At 33.7% G+C, this 19,292-nt stretch overlaps 1 protein-coding gene across 4 annotated transcripts in view; it reads right to left on the reverse strand.

Annotated features, from left to right (window-relative positions):
• U2SURP (U2 snRNP associated SURP domain containing) overlaps window positions 1-19,292 on the reverse strand; it is a 54,516-nt gene that overhangs the window by 13,250 nt on the left and 21,974 nt on the right. For 3 of the 4 annotated variants that reach the window (XM_059391793.1, XM_059391794.1, XM_059391792.1), the window contains exons 12-23: window positions 18,895-19,106; window positions 17,922-17,965; window positions 14,701-14,805; window positions 13,551-13,617; window positions 13,313-13,476; window positions 11,947-12,109; window positions 11,484-11,563; window positions 10,516-10,603; window positions 9,409-9,531; window positions 3,880-4,036; window positions 3,172-3,267; window positions 2,347-2,413 (exon numbers count right to left, since the gene is read on the reverse strand). In XM_059391793.1, the coding sequence (XP_059247776.1) occupies window positions 2,347-2,413; window positions 3,172-3,267; window positions 3,880-4,036; window positions 9,409-9,531; window positions 10,516-10,603; window positions 11,484-11,563; window positions 11,947-12,109; window positions 13,313-13,476; window positions 13,551-13,617; window positions 14,701-14,805; window positions 17,922-17,965; window positions 18,895-19,106 (1,366 nt within the window). Of the gene's footprint in view, window positions 1-2,346; window positions 2,414-3,171; window positions 3,268-3,879; window positions 4,037-9,408; window positions 9,532-10,515; window positions 10,604-11,483; window positions 11,564-11,946; window positions 12,110-13,312; window positions 13,477-13,550; window positions 13,618-14,700; window positions 14,806-17,921; window positions 17,966-18,894; window positions 19,107-19,292 lie in introns of those variants that run through there. The other variant, XM_059391795.1, reaches the window with a different exon arrangement.

The raw sequence follows: 19,292 nt of genomic DNA on the forward strand, positions 1-19,292 counted from the left end.
GCCTGGGTGGCTCTGTCATTAAGGATATGCCTTTGGCTAAGGTCATGATGATCCCAGGGTCCTGGGATCGAGCCCCATATTAGGCTCCCTGCTCAGCGAGGAGCCTGCTTCTCCCTCTCCCACGCCCCCTGCTTGTGTTCCCTCTCTCTCCCTGTATCTCTGTCAAATAAATAAATAAAATCCTTAAAAATATAAATAAATAAATAAATAAATAAAATAGTTATGCATGTTTTATGTAGACAGAGAAAGGATCTAGATGGCAAGACACCACACATTAACCACATTATTTACTTTCAAAGTAAGCTACACTTCACAACCTGAAATATGTATTTGTTTTACAATTGCTATTTTAATTTTTCAGGGCCCAAGCAGTCTGTTCTCATTGGCTTTGACTTTAGCTCTTAGTTACCAGTGCTTGGTTCAGATCTCAACATAGTTTCATCTTACTCTTTTAAAGAAATGCAAATTCAAGTCTATAAAACCATACAGAATTCACTATAAATGAAATTAAGTTACTACTTGGAAGTTTTCTACAAAACAACAGTAGGGCTATGTTTTCTTTTAATCACTTTTCTGCCATAAAAAATTAATTAATAGTTTCAAAATGGCATTTTGGATTCAGCCACTAGAGAGCAGTAGTGATGCATAAGAAAATTTCAAGGACCAAAAACGTGTATGGGGAAAAAAGTCTTTTCCTTGCTTTGTACTTTCATAAAATTATTTTTACGTTATTGTGATTTGGAGCTCTTATGAAAAATCAAAATTAAAATTTTATTTCCTGTGATCCAGGCCTTGCTGTATAAACATGATTATTCTGTCAACACTAAAATGCAGTCACATTCCAAACTTTAAATATCAAATTTATGCAAAAAAAAAAAAAAAAAAAAAAAAACTTTTAAAAAAAAAAAAAAATGAAAAAAAAAAAAAAAAAAAAGTTAAAACTTTTAGAAATAAAACAAACTGAAGAAATATCCAATGGCATTTTCTACCCTTCCTTCCCCCTAAATTAAATAATTATCTCATAAATACACATAATTATTTTACACCAGTGATGCTACAATGGTGAGATGTTAATAATGATGTATTACAGACATTAAAAAAAAGGTTAAAGCATTATTTTAAAGCAAACTGGCCTGTCTCAATTCCTGTACTCCTACTAAACAGACCTAGAAAGGTACTTCCAACAAGAAACCACATCTACATTTTGTAAATATTTTGTCACCATCACTGCTGACTAGTTCTGATAATCCCAATATTTCTGGAAAGACATCACTGTTGCGAAGTTTTCCTCAGCATATCAACTGTGCTCCCACATATGCTGATCAATCATATTTCCTTAACAATCTAAATGCTACTAATACCCACTTTCTGAATCCATACAAATACCTAAAGTGTGCTGGGACACAAAACAGACTTTCTCCTTTGTTCACTCTTCAATTTGAGAATCATTTTTAAAAAAAAAAAAATTTCTTTTTAATTGAAACTTCTGCTTTGTGTTCTTGAGGTTATCTGTTCTATTTAATAAAATCAACTTCTGGGGCACCTGGGTGGCTCAGTGGATTAAGCCGCTGCCTTTGGCTCAGGTCATTATCTCAGGGTCCTGGGATCGAGTCCCGCATCGGGCTCTCTGCTCAGCAGAGAGCTTCCCTCTCTCTCTCTGCCTGCCTCTCCATCTACTTGTGATCTCTCTCTGTCAAATAAATAAATAAAATCTTAAAAATAAAATAAAATAAAAAATAAAATCAACTTCCTTGCAATGATTTTAAAAAGGTGTCAAGTTCTACATAAAAACTACCAAGACAAACATGCCAGGAGAAACTGGGAGCAGTATTCCTAGAGTCACATTCAATGTTAATACAAAAACAATCCTGGGGTGATTACCCAAGAGCAAAATTTTTCTACATGTTAAAGGAAAGCTTTTTTTCTGTTAGTTATTCTTAGTTCTTTTAACATGTTTACATATAAATAACAGAATGGCCATAATGCAATGCTTAGCAATGTACAATTTAAATAATAACTTTCCCATTCACATTTTAAAAATCACTTTTTGTGGAGTCAAAACAATACCTGATGACAAAGATTTGAAATAAATGCAGTTGACCATTTAGTAACTACCAACTGAGAATATATATACCTACAATAGAAAAATCAACTCAGAAACAAAGTGAAACCAGATCCATCAAGACCAGAAGCCAAAAGCTCTTCTCACTAAAAAAACAATGACAACTAAAAATGATCCTCTCAACAAGTTTAAAAGTGAAGTTGTCCTCTTCACTGTTATTTCAAGCATATCTCTTAATTAAAAAGGGAGCATATATGCAATAAGAAACTAAGTATGTTTCTTACTTTTGATTTTCTTCTTCTTCTGATTCTTCATGCTGGTCAAATAACTCCCATTTAGAAGTTGTTACAGCTGAGTGGAAGGAAAAAAAAGGGTGTAATTCCAAAAGGTAAATTAGCATTTTTGCAGTAGCACATAAGGGCAAAATTGAAAAGTTTTAGAATTGAAACTTTAGAATTGAAAGTTTATATTACAGAAGCATTAGAATTGGAAGTTTATAGAAGTTTGTAAAAAGTTATCTACAATTATCTATTCTTTGAATAGCCTTTTCTATGTGATAAATTTCTTTCTTTCCTCACACCTAGGCTATAATTTTACTCAAATTCATGAAGTGACAAAGTTATCATTCTTATTTTTGTGCTAGGTGGTAACATTTATTTCATTAGAACCTACAAATATTAATAATTACGGATATAAATACTAAGGACACATGTCCAAAGTAAGTATGAAAAGCAGGTCTAAACTGCAACTAATAAGTCAAGCATTACAGGAAGATCAAAGCCTGGTTTCTCTAAAGTGACCTCTAAATAAATTTCTAAGTAGGTATTACCTCCCATCTACATTTTCTATTGAAATGCCTTAACTGAAAGGTTTTAGTGATTTCTCTGATTACTCCCAAAACATCCAAACTAAAAGATCTAAGAAAATTGTAACAGCAACCATAATGAAAACTAAACCACTAGACATAAAATAAATAACTGTGGGTCTTAAGGTTGAAACATTATAAAATACAAAAAAAACCAAAAACAAAACAAAACCAAAAACCCACACTCTAATAATTTTAAGTATTCAATTTTTTAAACCTAGTATTTATTGTCCTTTTTACTCACCCTGTGCTTCCAATTCAGATTCATCTACAGCTTCCCATTTTGATGGGGCAACTTTAAATATGGGCTCATTCTTCTTTGAGTCCTCAGTTGCATCCACTATTGAGGAAAGATAAGACATTAACCCTGACAACTAGGGGATGACTAAATAGTTCATGAGCATTCACTATATTACTGAAAAGTAAAATAAGGCCACACATGGACTAATAATGCTAGTGTCAAGAATTATGACTAATGACCAAATTTTGAACATGTTATGTGTCAATTCAGAATATACAAGTTATTATGATTTCAAGCAAATGGGGAAGTTGTGGCATTAAAAAAAAAATCTTTATTATCTCTACCTAATTACTGTTTAAACTATACAATTCCCACATTGTTCAATCTTTTCATGTCATTCAAATGTACTAAAGACTGTGTACACTTCCTATTTCCAAAAATGATTTTAGGCAACTAGGAAAACTGAACCCATAAACTATGAACAAAAAGAGAACTGACGAAACAAGGAATCTGGGATGATAAATAAAACTGAGCACAAGATTTTGCCTACAGTCTTCCTGGTCAAATGTATTATTGGGTATCTGAATTTTGAAAAGTCAGAAATAAGAGACAGAAAAAAATAATGACAACTTAAACTTCATCGACATGTGTGGAAATTAAAGAGTTTTGGAATCCAACTTATTAGATCATCAGTTTGAAATCTGAACTTACAAGGCACTCCATCAAGATCATCATCAAGGCTCTTTATAGGGACCCCATCAAGATCATCAATGGGAGTAGCATCAATAGGAATTCCATCCACATCTTCTAGAGGTGCACCATCAAGCTCTTCCTCAATGGGGGCACCATCAAGGTCATCTGGTACATCCTACAGAAACATACACACCATTGTTAACATTTTCCTTTGCTTACTAGTCATATTGCTATAAGATTAATTTACAATATGAAGAAGCTGAGAGGCAACATGGGGGGGTTGTGGGGTAGGGAAAGAATAAATGAAACAAGATGGGATTGGGAGGGAGACAAACCGTAACAGACTCTTAATCTCACAAAACAAACTGAGGGTTGTGGTGGGAGGGTAGGGAGAGGGTGGTTGGGTTATGGACACTGGGGAAGGTATGTGCTATGGTGAGTGCTGTGAAATGTGTAAACCTGGCGATTCACAGACCTGTACCCCTGGGACTAATAATACATTATATGTTAATAAAAACTTTTTTAAAAAAAGATTAATTTGCAATCCAATACAAACCAACCAGCTGGATACTTACATTCCCAGGTACAAAGTGAGGACATATCTAGGATATGATTTATCCTCCTGACAAAGAAGCAGTCATTCTTTCATTATTTATGAAATATCTATCAAGTGTTTACTGAAACCAGGTACACCATGTAAGGGACTGAGATACAATGATGAGCAAAAATGAGTTTGTTCCCTTGGTCATTCCTATAACAGGGCTTACTAGAATATTTTTTGCGGGGGCGGGCAGGGAGAGGCAGGCATATATATTATCACAATATGCAAAGAACCATTACGGTGACCGCTACAACAAAGAAGTATATCATACTATTCAAGTGTGCGATAAGTATGTTTCACCTAAGAGGTCTGAGAAGGCTCAATGCGGTTATGTTTAACTGACATCTGAAGGATCTCAGATAAACAGGAAATGTTTCAGAGAAAGGGAGGAAAATTTACAAAGGTCTATGGTAGAAGGAAACGTATATAAGAAACTGAAATGAGGCCCATGTGCTTGGAATAGGGGGGCCAATTAGGAGGATCTTGTAGGGGTGAAAGTGAAAATACAATTGGATTAGGATGGTAGAAATGAATATAAAGGATTCACGAAATACTGAGGACGTGAAAAGCCAACAGAATCACGATGAACAGAATCTGCTATCATTGTGGTACATCTCTTCATGTACATATTTATTTATATAGCTACTTTAATAAAATTAAATCGTGCTGTATACAATGCTCTACCACTTCTTTTTTCTACTAATACATTATCTTTTCATGCCATTAAATAAAACACCAGTCGATAGAAATCAATACATGGAGACCAAATGAAAATTAAAAAAAAAAAAAAAAAAGTTCAAAATCTTTAGGACATAGCAAAGGCAGTTTGAAGAGGGAAGTTTGTATCAATACAGGCCTACCTCAAATAAACAAAGAAAAGTCTCAAATATACTATCTAACCTTACATGTGAAAGAATTGGAAAAAGAAAAACAAAGCCCAAAGCTAGTAGGAAGAATAATAAAGATGAGTAGAAATAAAACAGAAACAAAAAGAAAAATTTAAAAAATCAATTAACCCAAGTGCCAGTTCTTAGAAAAGATAAAACTGATAAACCTTTAGCTATTCATCTAGAAAAAAGAAAGGACTCAAATAAATAAAATCAGAAATGAAGCAGAAGTAACAACCAACACCAAAGAAATCAAAGCATTATAACCAAAGCATTATGGAACAAAAAATCATCTGCCAACAAACTGGACAACAGAGAAGAAATGGATAACTTCCTAAAACATACAATCTTCCGAAACTGGAATCAGCAATCAAAAGCCTCCAAACAAACAAAAGTCTAGGGCCAGGTGGCTTTCCAGGTGATTTCAATCTACAGATGCAATGTAATCTCTATCAAAAAACCAAGAGCATCGGAGGCCTGGGTGGCTCAATTGGTTGGGCTGCTGCCTTCATCTCGGGTCATTATCCCGGAGTCCTGGAACTGAGTCCCACATCCAGCTCCCTGCTCAGCTGGGAGCCTGCTTCTCCCTCTTCTCCCTCTGCCTGCTGCTCCCCCTGCTTGTGCTCTCTCTCTGTGTCAAATAAATAAATAAAATCTTCAATAAAAAAAAAAAAAAAAACAATAGCATTTTTCACAGAACTAGAATAATCCTAAAATTCGTATGGAACCACAAAAGACCTCAAATAGCCGCAGCAATATAAGAACAAGGTGGAGGTATCACAATCCCAGATTTCAAGATATACAAAGCTATAGTAACCAAATCAAGATGGTATTGGGGTGCCTGGGTTGCTCAGGCAGTTAAGCGTCTGACTCTAGGTTTTAGTTCAGATTGTGATTGTGGGACTAAGCCTGGCATCAGGCTCCATGCTCAGCAGAGAGTTTGTTTGTCTCTCTCCCTTTGCTCCTCCCCCTGCTCATGCTCTTTGCTCTCTAAAATAAAATCTTTTAAAAAAAAATAAATAAATAAAAAGGGAAGATGGTACTGGCACAAAAAACAGATGCACAGATCAATAGAACAGGATAAATACCCAGAAGTAAACCCACACCTAGATGGTCAATTAGTCAACCACAAAGGAGACAAGAACATTCAATGAGGAAAAGACAGTCTCTTCAACAAATGAACCTGAGAATACTGAATAGATACAATGCAAAAAACAGAACAAAACAAAACAAAACCGAACCACTTTCATACACCATACACAAAAGTCAACTCAAAATGGATTAAATACCTAAATTTAAGACCTGAAACCATGGAACACAGGCAATAATCTCTGGGGCACCGGCCTTAGCAATGTATTTATGGATATGTCTCCCCAAGCAAGGGAAACAAAAGTGAAAATCAACTACTGGTTTTTGATTCTGATGAAGTCCCAAAAGTTTATTTTCGCTTTTGTTTCCTTTGCCTTTGGAGACATATCTTGAAAGAAGTTACTGTGGCTGATATCGAAGAGATTACTGCCTATGTTCTCCACTAGGATTCTGATGGATTCCTGTCTCACATTGAGGTCTTTTATCCATTTTGAGTTTATCTTTGTGTACGGTGTAAGAGAATGGTTGAGTTTCATTCTTCTATATATAGCTGTCCAGTTTTCCCAGCACCATTCATTGAAGAGACTGTCTTTTTTCCCACTGAATATTTTTTCCTGTTTTGTCGAAGATTAATTGACCATAGAGTTGAGGGTCCATATCTGGGCTCTCTACTTGGTTCCACTGGTCTATGTGTCTGTTTTTATGCCAGTACCATGCTGTCTTGGTGATCACAGCTTTATAATAAAGCTTAAAATCAGGTCACGTGATGCCCCCAGTTTTATTTTTGTTTTTCAACATTTCCTTAGCAATTCAGGGTCTCTTCTGATTCCATACAAATTTTTGGATTATTTGCTCCAGCTCTTTGAAGAATACCGGTGGAATTTTGATCGGAATGGCATTAAAAGTATAGATTGCTCTAGGCAGTATAGACATTTTAACAATGTTTATTCTTCCGATCCAAAAGCATGGAATGGTCTTCCATCTTTTTGTGTCTTCTTCAATTTCTTTCATGAGTGTTCTGTAGTTCCTCGAGTACAGATCCTTTACCTCTTTGGTTAGGTTTATTCCCAGGTTCTTGGTGCTCTAGTAAATGGAATCGATTCTCTAATTTCCCTTTCTGTATTTTCACTGTTAGTGTATAACAAAGCCTCTGATTTCTGTACATTGACTTTGTATCCTGCCACGTTGCTGAATTGCTGTATGAGTTCTAGAAGTTTGGGGGTGGAGTCTTTTGGGTTTTCCATATAAAGAATCATGTCATCTGCGAAGAGAGAGAGTTTGACTTCTTCATTGCCAATTTGGATACCTTTTACTTCTCTTTGTTGTCTGATTGCTGTTGCTAGGACTTCTAATACTATGTTGAACAAGAGTGGTGAAAGTGGGCATCCTTTCCTTGTCTTGTTCCTGATCTCAACGGGAAGGCTGCAAGCTTTTTCCCATTGAGGATGATATTTGCTGTGGGTCTTTCATAGATAGATTTGACGAAGTTCAGGAATGTTCCCTCTATCCCTACACTTTGAAGCGTTTTAATCAGGAACGGATGCTGGATTTTGTCAAACACTTTTTCTGCATCAAGTGAGAGGACCATGTGGTTCTTCGCTCTTCTCATACTAATTTGTCAACTACTGGGACTATACCAAAACAAAGCTTTTGCACAGAAAAGGAAGCTATCAACAAAACAAAAAAGAGGCAAGCTACCAAAGGGAGATGATGCTTGCAAATGATATACCCAATAAGGGGTTAATATCCAAAATACATAAAGAACTTATACAACTCAACACCAAAATAAAACAAATAATCTGATAAACAAATGGGTGAAGAAGCTGAGCACACATTTTTTCAAAAGACAACAGAGATTGTCAACAGACACATGAAAGGAGGCTCAAAATCCCTAATTATCAAGGAAATGCATATCAAAACCACAGAAAGATGTATCACCTCAAACCAGAATGGCTAGTATCAGAAAGAAAAGAAATAACAGTGTTGGCAAGGATGTGGAGAAAAGGGAACCATCATGTACGGTTTATTGGTGAGAATGTAAACTGATGCAACGACTATGGAAGATAGTAGGCAGATCCCTCAAAAAACTGAGAACAGAAATACTATATGGCCCAATAATTCCACTGGTGGGTATCTACCCAAATAAAACAAAAACACTAATTCAAAAAAATACATGCACCCTGATTTTTATTTCAGCATTATTTATAATAATAGCCAAGATATAAAGATAACCCGAGTGTCTACTGATAGATGAATGGATCAGATGTGATGTACACACACATACACAAATCGTTATCATCAAAAAGAATGGATTCTTGCCATTTGTGACAACAGAGATGGACCTAGAAGGTATTATGCTAAATGAAATATATCAGAGAAAGACAGTATGATTTCACTTATACATGGAATCTAAAAACCAAAACAAGCAGACCAAAACAAAAAACAAAAAAAAAACCTGACTCTTAAACACAGAGAACTGGTAGTTGTCAGAAGGGAGCAAAATAGGTGAAGAGGATTAAGATATACAAACTCCTGTAACAAAGCAAATAAATCACAGAGATTTAAAAAAACAGCATGCGGAACAGTCAACAATACTGTAATAACACTGTATGGTAACCTTATCATGATGAGCATCAAATAATGTACAGAACTGCTGAATCACTATGCTATACAGCTGAAGCTAATAGAACACTGAATGTCAACTATACTTCAATTTAAAAAAAAAAAAATGCAGGTATTAGGGGAAAGAAACCCAGTCACCCAGTTTTCACATAAGGTCACAAAACAGAATTCCTATATATATCATTCCATCTTTCAGGCTCTAGCAATTCCAGAAACAAAAATCCACAAGTTAGTGATAAACAGTAGTTATTTTTCATAAAGAAATGTTACATCCATAACATACCACACCCCCATAGCATCTCCAGAAATAAATGCTAAAATAATCAAACAAAGACACTGAGTACATACCTCTGTTTCCTTTTCTTCAATAATATTTACAAGTCCTAAGAAAATATTTTGTAGTTTGATCAAAAATGGTTCTGGATAAATTGCCCAATCCTCCCATGCTCTGAAACAGGTCATTACCCGTTGCTAAATAAGTAGGAAAGAGACAACAAATTATTAATTAGGAAAACACGTCTCAAACTTCATCTCATGAGAAGAGCCATGACAATTTGCTGAATTTTCCTTTAAACCAACATCCTGGATAGAAAATAACTATCATATTTTTAAAAAATCACAAAGTCACCTTCTAACTAAATGGGAATAAAATCAGAAATAAATATAACGAGAAAGCAACAATAACTCTTTTGTTCCTGACCACCTAAGATCAATGTCCCCTACCACTAGTGGTACAAGAGGCCCCATCTGGGAATAATAACTTAGAAATTTATTAAAATTGGTACTAAGGTAGTTCTGACCCAAATTCTTTTATGGTCCAATGATGTACTTTCCTGATTCTCGCTAAGACTTTTCCTCTGTCCCATCCCTGAACTTTTCTATAAGCTCTGATTTATGGTCAAAATTTAAGGTCAAAAAATTTTTAAAAGGAGTTGTTTAAATTCTCTAAATGGTGGAGTCATTAGGCATCTCTTCCCAGTCTAAAAATTTCATTAATAGAATTCTTCGTCTCATGAAAGCAGTATCTATTTATTCCATTATATGCAAGGTACTTTGTTTAGCTTTTCTTAACATTGGTCTACAGCTAAGAGATAATAAAAAGTAACTAAATGTATCTTCTAAACATGAATAACTAAATTGTGTTTCTACTCCAGTCTAATTATATATACCATTACAAAACAAGTGATGTTCTGAACGGTTTTTTGTGCAAAAACTAGTATGTAAAACATTTAAATGTAAGACTTCAAACTAAAACACCCAACAAAATAACACTACATATTTCAAACTTTCAGGCTTTTTGGTACTGAAGATGAAATGGCAGTAAATTTTAAAGCAATAATTTCTGAAAGATTCATGTTATGTCTTATACTTGTCCTATGTACTTTTCTAGCCCTCCAATGTGCTTGCCAGCCCCTACCACATTTCACACTAGGGAAAAAAAAACAATAAACATACCTTAAAGTTTTCAGACTGTAAATGGCCTTGAATTGTACGATAGGTAGCATTGAGGTCTGAAAATATCTGACATAACTTTGTTTCAAAACTGAAATTCAAATAATACATATTTAACAGAGTTTATTTAAAAACCTCTATCTACTTCAGCATGCTATCCAATGAAAACCTCTCCTGAACTTAAAAAAAAGTATAAATAAATTAATCAAGTAATTCTTTAAAAATAAAGAACTAGGTACCTAAACTCTTAAAACTGTAACTGAACTCTTTATTCTGAGTTATTCTCCTGCAAAGAATTAGCTTCTTCGATTAACAAGAAACTACATTTTGGATACTTTATGCTACCTAAACTGATCTCTTCATGCTAGGAAAAGTGACTTGTCCAAGGCAAAAGAAAAAGAAAAAGAAAAAGAAAAACCTAATAACAACTAAGGTTAGGATCCACATCTCCAAATTTCATTTCAGAATCAGCTCTTAGAGGAAAATATCCCTGATTCATAAAATAAACACCAAACACAAATTCTGAAGAATAATTATATGTTAATTACAATAGAGCAACATAATTTCCTATTAACTAGGAAAACAATCACTGTGAACTACAAAATGATCAAAAGAGAACATAGATTCTATAAACAGTTTATATTCTATCTTTGGTCTCTTCCCTTATGTTTGCCATTATTTCTATTTGTTTCAGTTTATTTACTACACAAGTGGCTAAATATGCAATAAAGTTTTTTAACCCTTATTTGTTGTAATTTATCAAGAAACTGGTATGAAAACTTTCCAAACATTTAGCTTAAAGTGGTTTAATGAATGCAACCCAATTTTTTAGAAAACTCTATTAAACTAAGAAGAAATACAAATTATTTCTTATCACTGAAACTATCAATTAACCAAAAAAATCCTCTTCTCTGAATTCCTTACCCTTAATGTTTTATTTCAGGAATATCATCTTACACCATTATACTTACAATTTTCTATAATATGAAGCATTGGCAACTTTGGCTGAAGAATTATACAAAACATCAGAAACCAAATATAATCTGGCAATCTAGAATACCAAAAGATAACATAAGAGATTAAAAACAAAAACCCATAGCAAATAATGTATCTAGAAAAAATTCCTTATTTTTTGCCATCAGTGGCATACAGCTAATGTTTAGCTATAATACTAACAGCTAATTATAGGAGTTAAGAAATTCAACATTACCAGAGCCACTACTTTGACAAGGATAAAATACGTTTCAACCTGTTGATAACCTGTGTACTGATTAACATAACAAGTTTCCCCAGACAGGAGGAAAATTAGACCGCATGGGAAAGATCTCTTCGGTCAAGTTCTTCATGCAAAACCAATTTCAATAAAAAAGAAGTCAACCGTTATCTCTCTTTTACTTAAATAAATGTTCCAGAAAGAGAAAATCATTCCCATACCTTTTTGGGGAGGGGTGTCTTTAAGATGGACAATGACTCAGTAATGCAATCCACTATTTCTTCGGCAGCTTCAGCATTATTAAGACAGAAAACCATTGCATCTCCAATATCATTTTTCCTTGGAGTTAACCCCCGCAGGATTTCTTCTAATTTGTCCCTCTGTCTGAATACAAATGTTTTTAACTTACAAATATTTACAGATAGAAACTTCAAATGTCATTATAGTTTCTGCTCACAAACTAATTTCTTTAAAACCTACTTGGATAAAATTCTGAAGACTAAATTGTATGAAGTCTGATTTTCAAGAGTATTTGAGTTTCCTAGTCCTATTATCCCATTACAGTGGGGAAGGAAGGGAAGCCTTCATGTTTTTTACTCTCTTTTGAAGGAAGTCAGTTACTTTAGCACTTTTGCATCAGATCAGAAACAGGTTAAAGCCGGTGGTGGCAAACTTCACAAAAAATCAGACAGTAAATATTTTAGGCTTTGCAGGTCTACTGACTCATAGTTACTTGACTCCACTGCTATTAACACTAAAGCAGCCATAAACCACATATAAAAGGCAGTTTGGCGGGGGAGGTGCTGGCAGGGGGCGCAAGAAGTGTAGAGCATGACTGTGATCCAATAAAACTACAAAAACAGGAGATAGCCAGATTTAGCCTACAGACTGAGCTTGAAGACCTGGGCAAAAGTAATGAGGAAAATACATCTTCAGAAGCAAATATGCTTCAAATATATATAGCTCTCCATTAGCAAAGGCTCTCACAAACAATGCACCAGTGCAACTAATACTAAAATTTAGACTATGAAGTGGAGTACATAAACCCACATGCCATGATCTTTTAGTCAATTTCTCCCCATGAGGTATACAGAACTTCCTTTTAATATTTAATAGTTATATCTGTTTCTGATTCTTAAACCAGACTAACCTCACTGTACCCATAATGACTGAACACTAATAAGTATGTTCGCATGGTGTACAACTCTTGGGGAAAGACTCTGCATAATCAACCATCTGACTTCACAAAGCTCCACAGTAATTTTTTCCTCTTTAATGTTGCATTCAGGGAGGCTAGAATTCTAAAGATCCCAAGATAATTTCTGTAAGAGTCACAAGTATTCCACTGCTAGAGAATCATTACTTAAGAGATTATCACTGTCTTTTATCTGCAGGAAAAGACAGAGGTCAATAGGCCACATACTTACACTTGCCAAGATTTTTAAAATAACTAAACACATGTATTTTAAAAACAGTCACAAGAAAAAACATTTTATTTTAGGGCTAACATCTTTTTAAGATCACTAATTAACACAATTATTACAGAACTTTTCTTAATATGTAACAGGAAAAGAAAAAAATTCTTACTCTTCCTTAAGTGCTCCCTTTTTACTTGGCTCCTCTACAAAAGCTTCTGTTTCTTGCTCTTCTGACATCCCATGCAGGTATGGATTTAATGGTGGTGGCCTCCAAAAAGATCCATTTTTGAACATACGAAAATCCTCTGTCCGCCACTTAGTCGGAGAATCTCCCTAATAAATGTCCAGAATGTTACTAGGCAAAATACCTCAGAGTCAAAATTAACAAAGTAATTGATTCCACTTGCCTGCAGAATAGAATAAAGCTTCCACCTATAGTAAACATGGGCTGGTGTCTGGTTTTCAAATAAGAACCTAAAACAAAACAAACAAAAAAATACATTCTTTAACAAAGAAGCGTCTTCAAGTAAACATAAACAAGTGAGAAATACTATCTGCCTACCTCATTTGAAGTAAAACCAAAAGCAAAGATCACTGAAGAAAAATCCTCATCCACTGCCTTCTGCCATCAATCCTCTTCCTCGCCCTAGCCCCTACACTGCCTTTGTGACTGACATTAACACTCAGGAGGTATGTATGCATCTTATTGAGTCTTACAATTTTATTGAATACTTAGAAGTCAGATATTATACCTGGCGATAGATTTTCCCAAGATAGAAATTTCAAAAGCAGTGGTTTTTAAATGACTTAGTAGTGCTAAATGAATGTCTTAGACACCGTATCTGTTAAGAAGATAACCAATTTTCTACGAAGCTCTATTGTTCTACTATGAATGAGTCAGTGAAAAACATGAAGAGTAGTGTCTTCCTCCTAGAGGAAGAGGAATAACTTAAATGCTATTTAAGTAGCCTAAATCAAAATCAGACATAAAACAGACCCAAGTACATCCTAGTCTAATTACTAAAACTTCCTTCTCATTCCATTGCAAAAACAACTCCATACTTTTAGAACTTTATTCTCCGAAATATTTTCAGCTCCAAAAAATAAGTAAAAAGTATTTCTTAAATGCAAACCTAAGGATAAAAAAATTGTGGTAAATACATGTAATGGACTATTATACAGTTTTAAAAGGTAAGGAAATTCTGACACACTCTTCAACATGGATGAACCTTGAAGATATTATGTTAATTGAAATAAGCAAGTCTCAAAGTACTAAATGATTTCACTTATATGAGGTAACTAGAGTAAACATATTACAAGAGACAGAAAGTAGAATGGGAGCTACCAGAGGCGGAAGGACCCAGGGAATGGGGAGTTATTGTTCAAGAGGTACAATTTCAGTTAAGGGAGATGAGAAAATTTCTAGAGATAGACAATGGTGGTGATTTTCACAAAAATGTGAATGCACATGATGCCACTCAACTATATCTGTTAAAATGGCAAAAACAGTACATTTTCTATTATATGTATATTATACCACAATAAAAAAATGCACACCTGAACATAGGATTGTTGATTTCTCTGTTCATAATCATAGCTTCAAACATTGGCCCTTCACGTACAACAAACTCTATCATTCGGTGTATCAGGGCGAGCAAATTCCTACAACAACAACACAGTTAAAGAAAATGGATTCAGACCTACCACTATATAAAACTATACTTGACCTAAGTTACTATAATTGTGCAGAAAAAGATTATTCTGCTGACTAATACAAAATTTTATACCTGGAGCATATGTTAATGCCTTGTGCATTAAGAGGGAGTGGGTCAATGGGGATAAGGTAGTGGGAGGGGAAGGGAAGATGAAGGGAGGGAGGGAAACCACAACACAGCTTCATAGCAATAAAGATTTTTTTCTAAATGCCACTTAATTTTATTTTCCAAATGCAAAACATTAAATTATGAATCACAACTAATTGGAAAGCTGCAAATATATAAAATGAGCAAACTTAGAGCTTACATATTATCAAAGCCATCTAAAAACGTACACACTATCTCAGTTTTAAAAGAAAATATTCCTAAACCAAGCACTTTTGTGGTGGTATTGAAATGTTATATACATTGCTATAATTTAGAAAAAATCCAAAACTATTTAACAAGTTTAAGGCCTGATTTAATAAAAAATCCATCCAACTCTTGTGCTTTTCTGGTACACATACAGCAGATGGAGTTTTTATTGAATCTGACCTTTAATGAGGCAACATCCCTTTGGATCACACTTCAAACTAGTTCACACAACTCATCACATGTATAATTCTGCCTGCGTACTATAACTCAATGAAGCAATTATATTGCCAAAGCCTTAAATGGAGTCCTCTTTCCAAAATATTCCAAAATAAGGGACATGGTGAGATGCCTCTCCCATTTTTCATAACAATTACTTTCCAATATTTAAGCCAAGAAGAAACCTGTAACTTTTTAGTACAGTCATTTTATTGGTTGGGCTCATAGAAAAATCTTTATTTTTAAAATCTAGGTCCTAAAATCATGTGATTTAAACACTATTTTAGATACTGATTACAACATCAAGCAAAAATGACTCAGCTTATTATAAGCTGCTTTTGATTTCTCACATCACCAGTCCCCCAGCATATAGACTAGGCAAATAGCAATTGGGAAAAGCAAAAGGATATTGGCTCTTGGTACAAGGCACACACCAAATTACACCTTTAGCATTCCCAACTCAAATTAAGTTCATGTAATTGCTAGAATATAAATAAATATATAGTTATAGAATAAGACATTGTTTTGGCTCTATAATGCCCTGCTTCAGAGTACATAAACAATAAAGTAATTTATTTCATGGTCATTGTAGTTATTTTCTCCCATTTCAAACAAACCTACTTAAATGGACACTAAAATCTCTATATAGTGAAAAAAATTAATTTTTTTGACCTTCTCTAGGTCAAAAAAATTATATGAAAGTTTAAATCTTTAATATAGGGGAAACTATATATTTAAAACTATTAATTCAACCTCAAATTGTTAAAACAAAAAACCAAAAGCAACACTTAATTTTACACCTAAAAATTACTTTTCTTTCACAGAAGTACTAATTATTCTGCAATATGCAGTTCTTGTTACCAAATGACAATGTATTCTGAGCATCCATATAGTTAATGATACTATTTTGAGGGAAGGGAGATAAAGGTAAGCTATGATTCAGTTCCAAAATTCCCACTGGTATGTGTCAAATTAAAGTGAAGGGAAATTTTATATAAATATCGTAATATATAAAATGAATTACTGGAGAACAAATACTATCATCCAGAAACTTGTATGAATTAAGTCAAATGCAACTTGACTTGAATATTATAAATTAAAAATGATTTAGCAAGTTTAAAACAAAGGATTCACTGTAATGGTGAGTTAAGACTTTTCAACAAAATGTATACTCAAAATTTAGTTTAGAAATAAGCTGAGCCACATGTAAAGCTACTATGGAATATGCTTTTTGAATACTACAAAAATACTTTCCTGTGAATGCTTTATCAGTGGAAAAATAACCCACTATAGTTTTAAACAGGCTTGTAAACTGATAAAATGTATTTTTAGAAAATTTAAAGTTTTTCATGTGATTATTTAAAATCAAAATCTGACAATTAGTTGTTGCTAACCTGAATTCAAGATTATTAAAAGAATTGTAATCACAATTTTTTCCTAAAGATTGTGTATTTAACATCATTCTTAAAAGGGTGACTGTTCTACTAGAATGAAACAGTGTAGTACAAAAAGATGATATATTTTAAAGTGCATTATTTTATTTTAAAATGGCAATTATCTTACTCTGGGCAACAATAACCAAAAAAAAAAAAAAAGAAAAAAAGAAAGAAAAACCAAAAAATTGTCTCTCAGTTATAATAAAACCACATTTATTGGAGTCGATCGTACCAATGTCTGGTCAAAAACTGTATACTTTCCCAATCCATCCCATGATGTTTTCCTGGTCCCCCGCTGCCGCAGACAGTTCAGCTGGTGTTGCTCACCAAGGCCAATGTCAAAGAGAATTTGGTATTCTTTTGTGTTCATTTATTATTCAACCAGTGTTGTGTTCCTGTGTTTGGGAAAAGGCTTAGCTTGACTGAGCAAGAGCATACCTAGAGCATGAATTCTTCTGCTTGATCATTATGTTTAAAAAGAAAAAAAAAGGAAAATAAAAGAATTCCAAATACCTTTTGTTACCATGAAAAAAATTTTCTAGCCATGTTCAATGTTCATAAGGATAATAGGAATTCCTAATCAATTAGAAAAAAAACAAAACTATGCTCTTCAGTAAGGAGAACTCAAACTAAGGTTACATATTAAACACAGATCATTCAGGAACCAAGACACACACACCCCCATACAAAAAAAAAAAAAAAAAAAAAAAAAAGGTTGGGTCAAATTCCAACATTACATACAATTTAAGATACATTTAAAACACCTACTTTCCCCGCACAATAGTCTAATATTATTAGACTAACAACTCTAGATTAAATCTATCAAACACATTCTAACTACTAATGCTATAAAATTCCCTACTTTGGTAACAATAAAAACAAAAAGATAATGACATAAAATTGCAATATACTATAGTCAAATATCCCCCCCAAAAAGTACTGGGAAGGAACCATTGCTCAGTCAAGATATTACCTTTACCTGAACACCATTTTTTTTTTAATTCAGAAGGGGATATTGTCTATATTTAGATCAGTAATAATAAAGAAAAACATGTACCTTTCTGTTGGGATAACCACTTTGACTATGGCTTGCGACAGAGTCTGTATATGAAGTCACATCAGATAATAAACATAGAATATGTGAGTATTGTTAACAAGTAACAAGCAAAAATATACATAATGCATTGAAAACACTACACATCTAATCACAAGTTTTGCAGGCAATCACTGCATTTGAAGTAATTATACACTAAGCAATTACATAAATGCAAATGGATGTGTTCAGTGAACAATAAATGTTCACCAAATGCAAAGAATCAGAACATTCCTGCCAGAATGCACATCAATGCACTGAAATAGGTACTACACTGAGAATTATCAGATAAAGATTTTAATTTGTGAAATAATTAACTGTTTGCCTCTGACCATACAGTTTGCTACTTTGTTCCCAAGCCTTTAAAACCAGCCCTGTCATTTTAAGTGTAATTATTTCATAACAGAACCAACAAATTCTTATAAACTTGAAATTAAGTTGGTTTTGTGTTTAATAAAAAGAAAATACTCACCCTTTGCTTTTACTAGAGTAGTTAACTGCTTTTTAAAAAAAACCACATATGTTCTCAAATACTCTAATACCTCAGATCTTGAGAACTAAGTTAGCTAACAGCCATCCAAACAGTTTAACTATTTAGGTCTTTCTAAATGAAAAGTCACTTAACCAAATACAGAGTAACACTTTCTCAGAACAAAGTAAATTTAGATACTGCACTTAAGCAAACCTGGATACAATAGTGGACAAAGAAAAAAAACTTAAGTGGTCAAAAAAGGAATGGTAGCCACAAATAAAAATATGACCTAGTATTTCAATACACGGTTTCCATGGGCTAAGGCAGGGAACACATCTACTTATTTCTTAAGAGTTGTCAAACAGAATTACACACACATTTTCTATAAAATTATTGAAAAGAAATACTACCACAGATTTAGTATTTACAAATTAGATGCGGCCCTATGTACATTTTTTAAATTACCTTCTCAAAATCCTCCTTGTTTTTAGGTGGCGGTAACATTGGAGCATTGGGGTTTTTTAACCTCTCTCTAGGCTGCGCATTAAAAGGCAGTCCTGATGGAGGTGGGGGAAGCGTATGTTCCATCATAGAAGGCGGAATGTATATTGGATGTGGAGGAATAGGTACAGCTTTACCCCAACCTAACTTCATTTCAAATGACATAATCATCTTTCCTGCAAAAAAGAAAAGAAAGGTCACCCTGGTAATTCTCAAAACAAAATAAAAGACTTCTGTTAATTTGAATTAATTCCCATGTTTAACCTTTCCATTTTTGGTCCATTTTTTCCCTAGAGTTTTTATACTTTTCAGAACCAGAAAAAAAAACCTGAATTCTATAGTATACAATAGAAACTTTCTTA

Source organism: Mustela nigripes, chromosome 2 (assembly GCF_022355385.1).
Source record: "Mustela nigripes isolate SB6536 chromosome 2, MUSNIG.SB6536, whole genome shotgun sequence".
NCBI lineage: Eukaryota > Metazoa > Chordata > Mammalia > Carnivora > Mustelidae > Mustela > Mustela nigripes.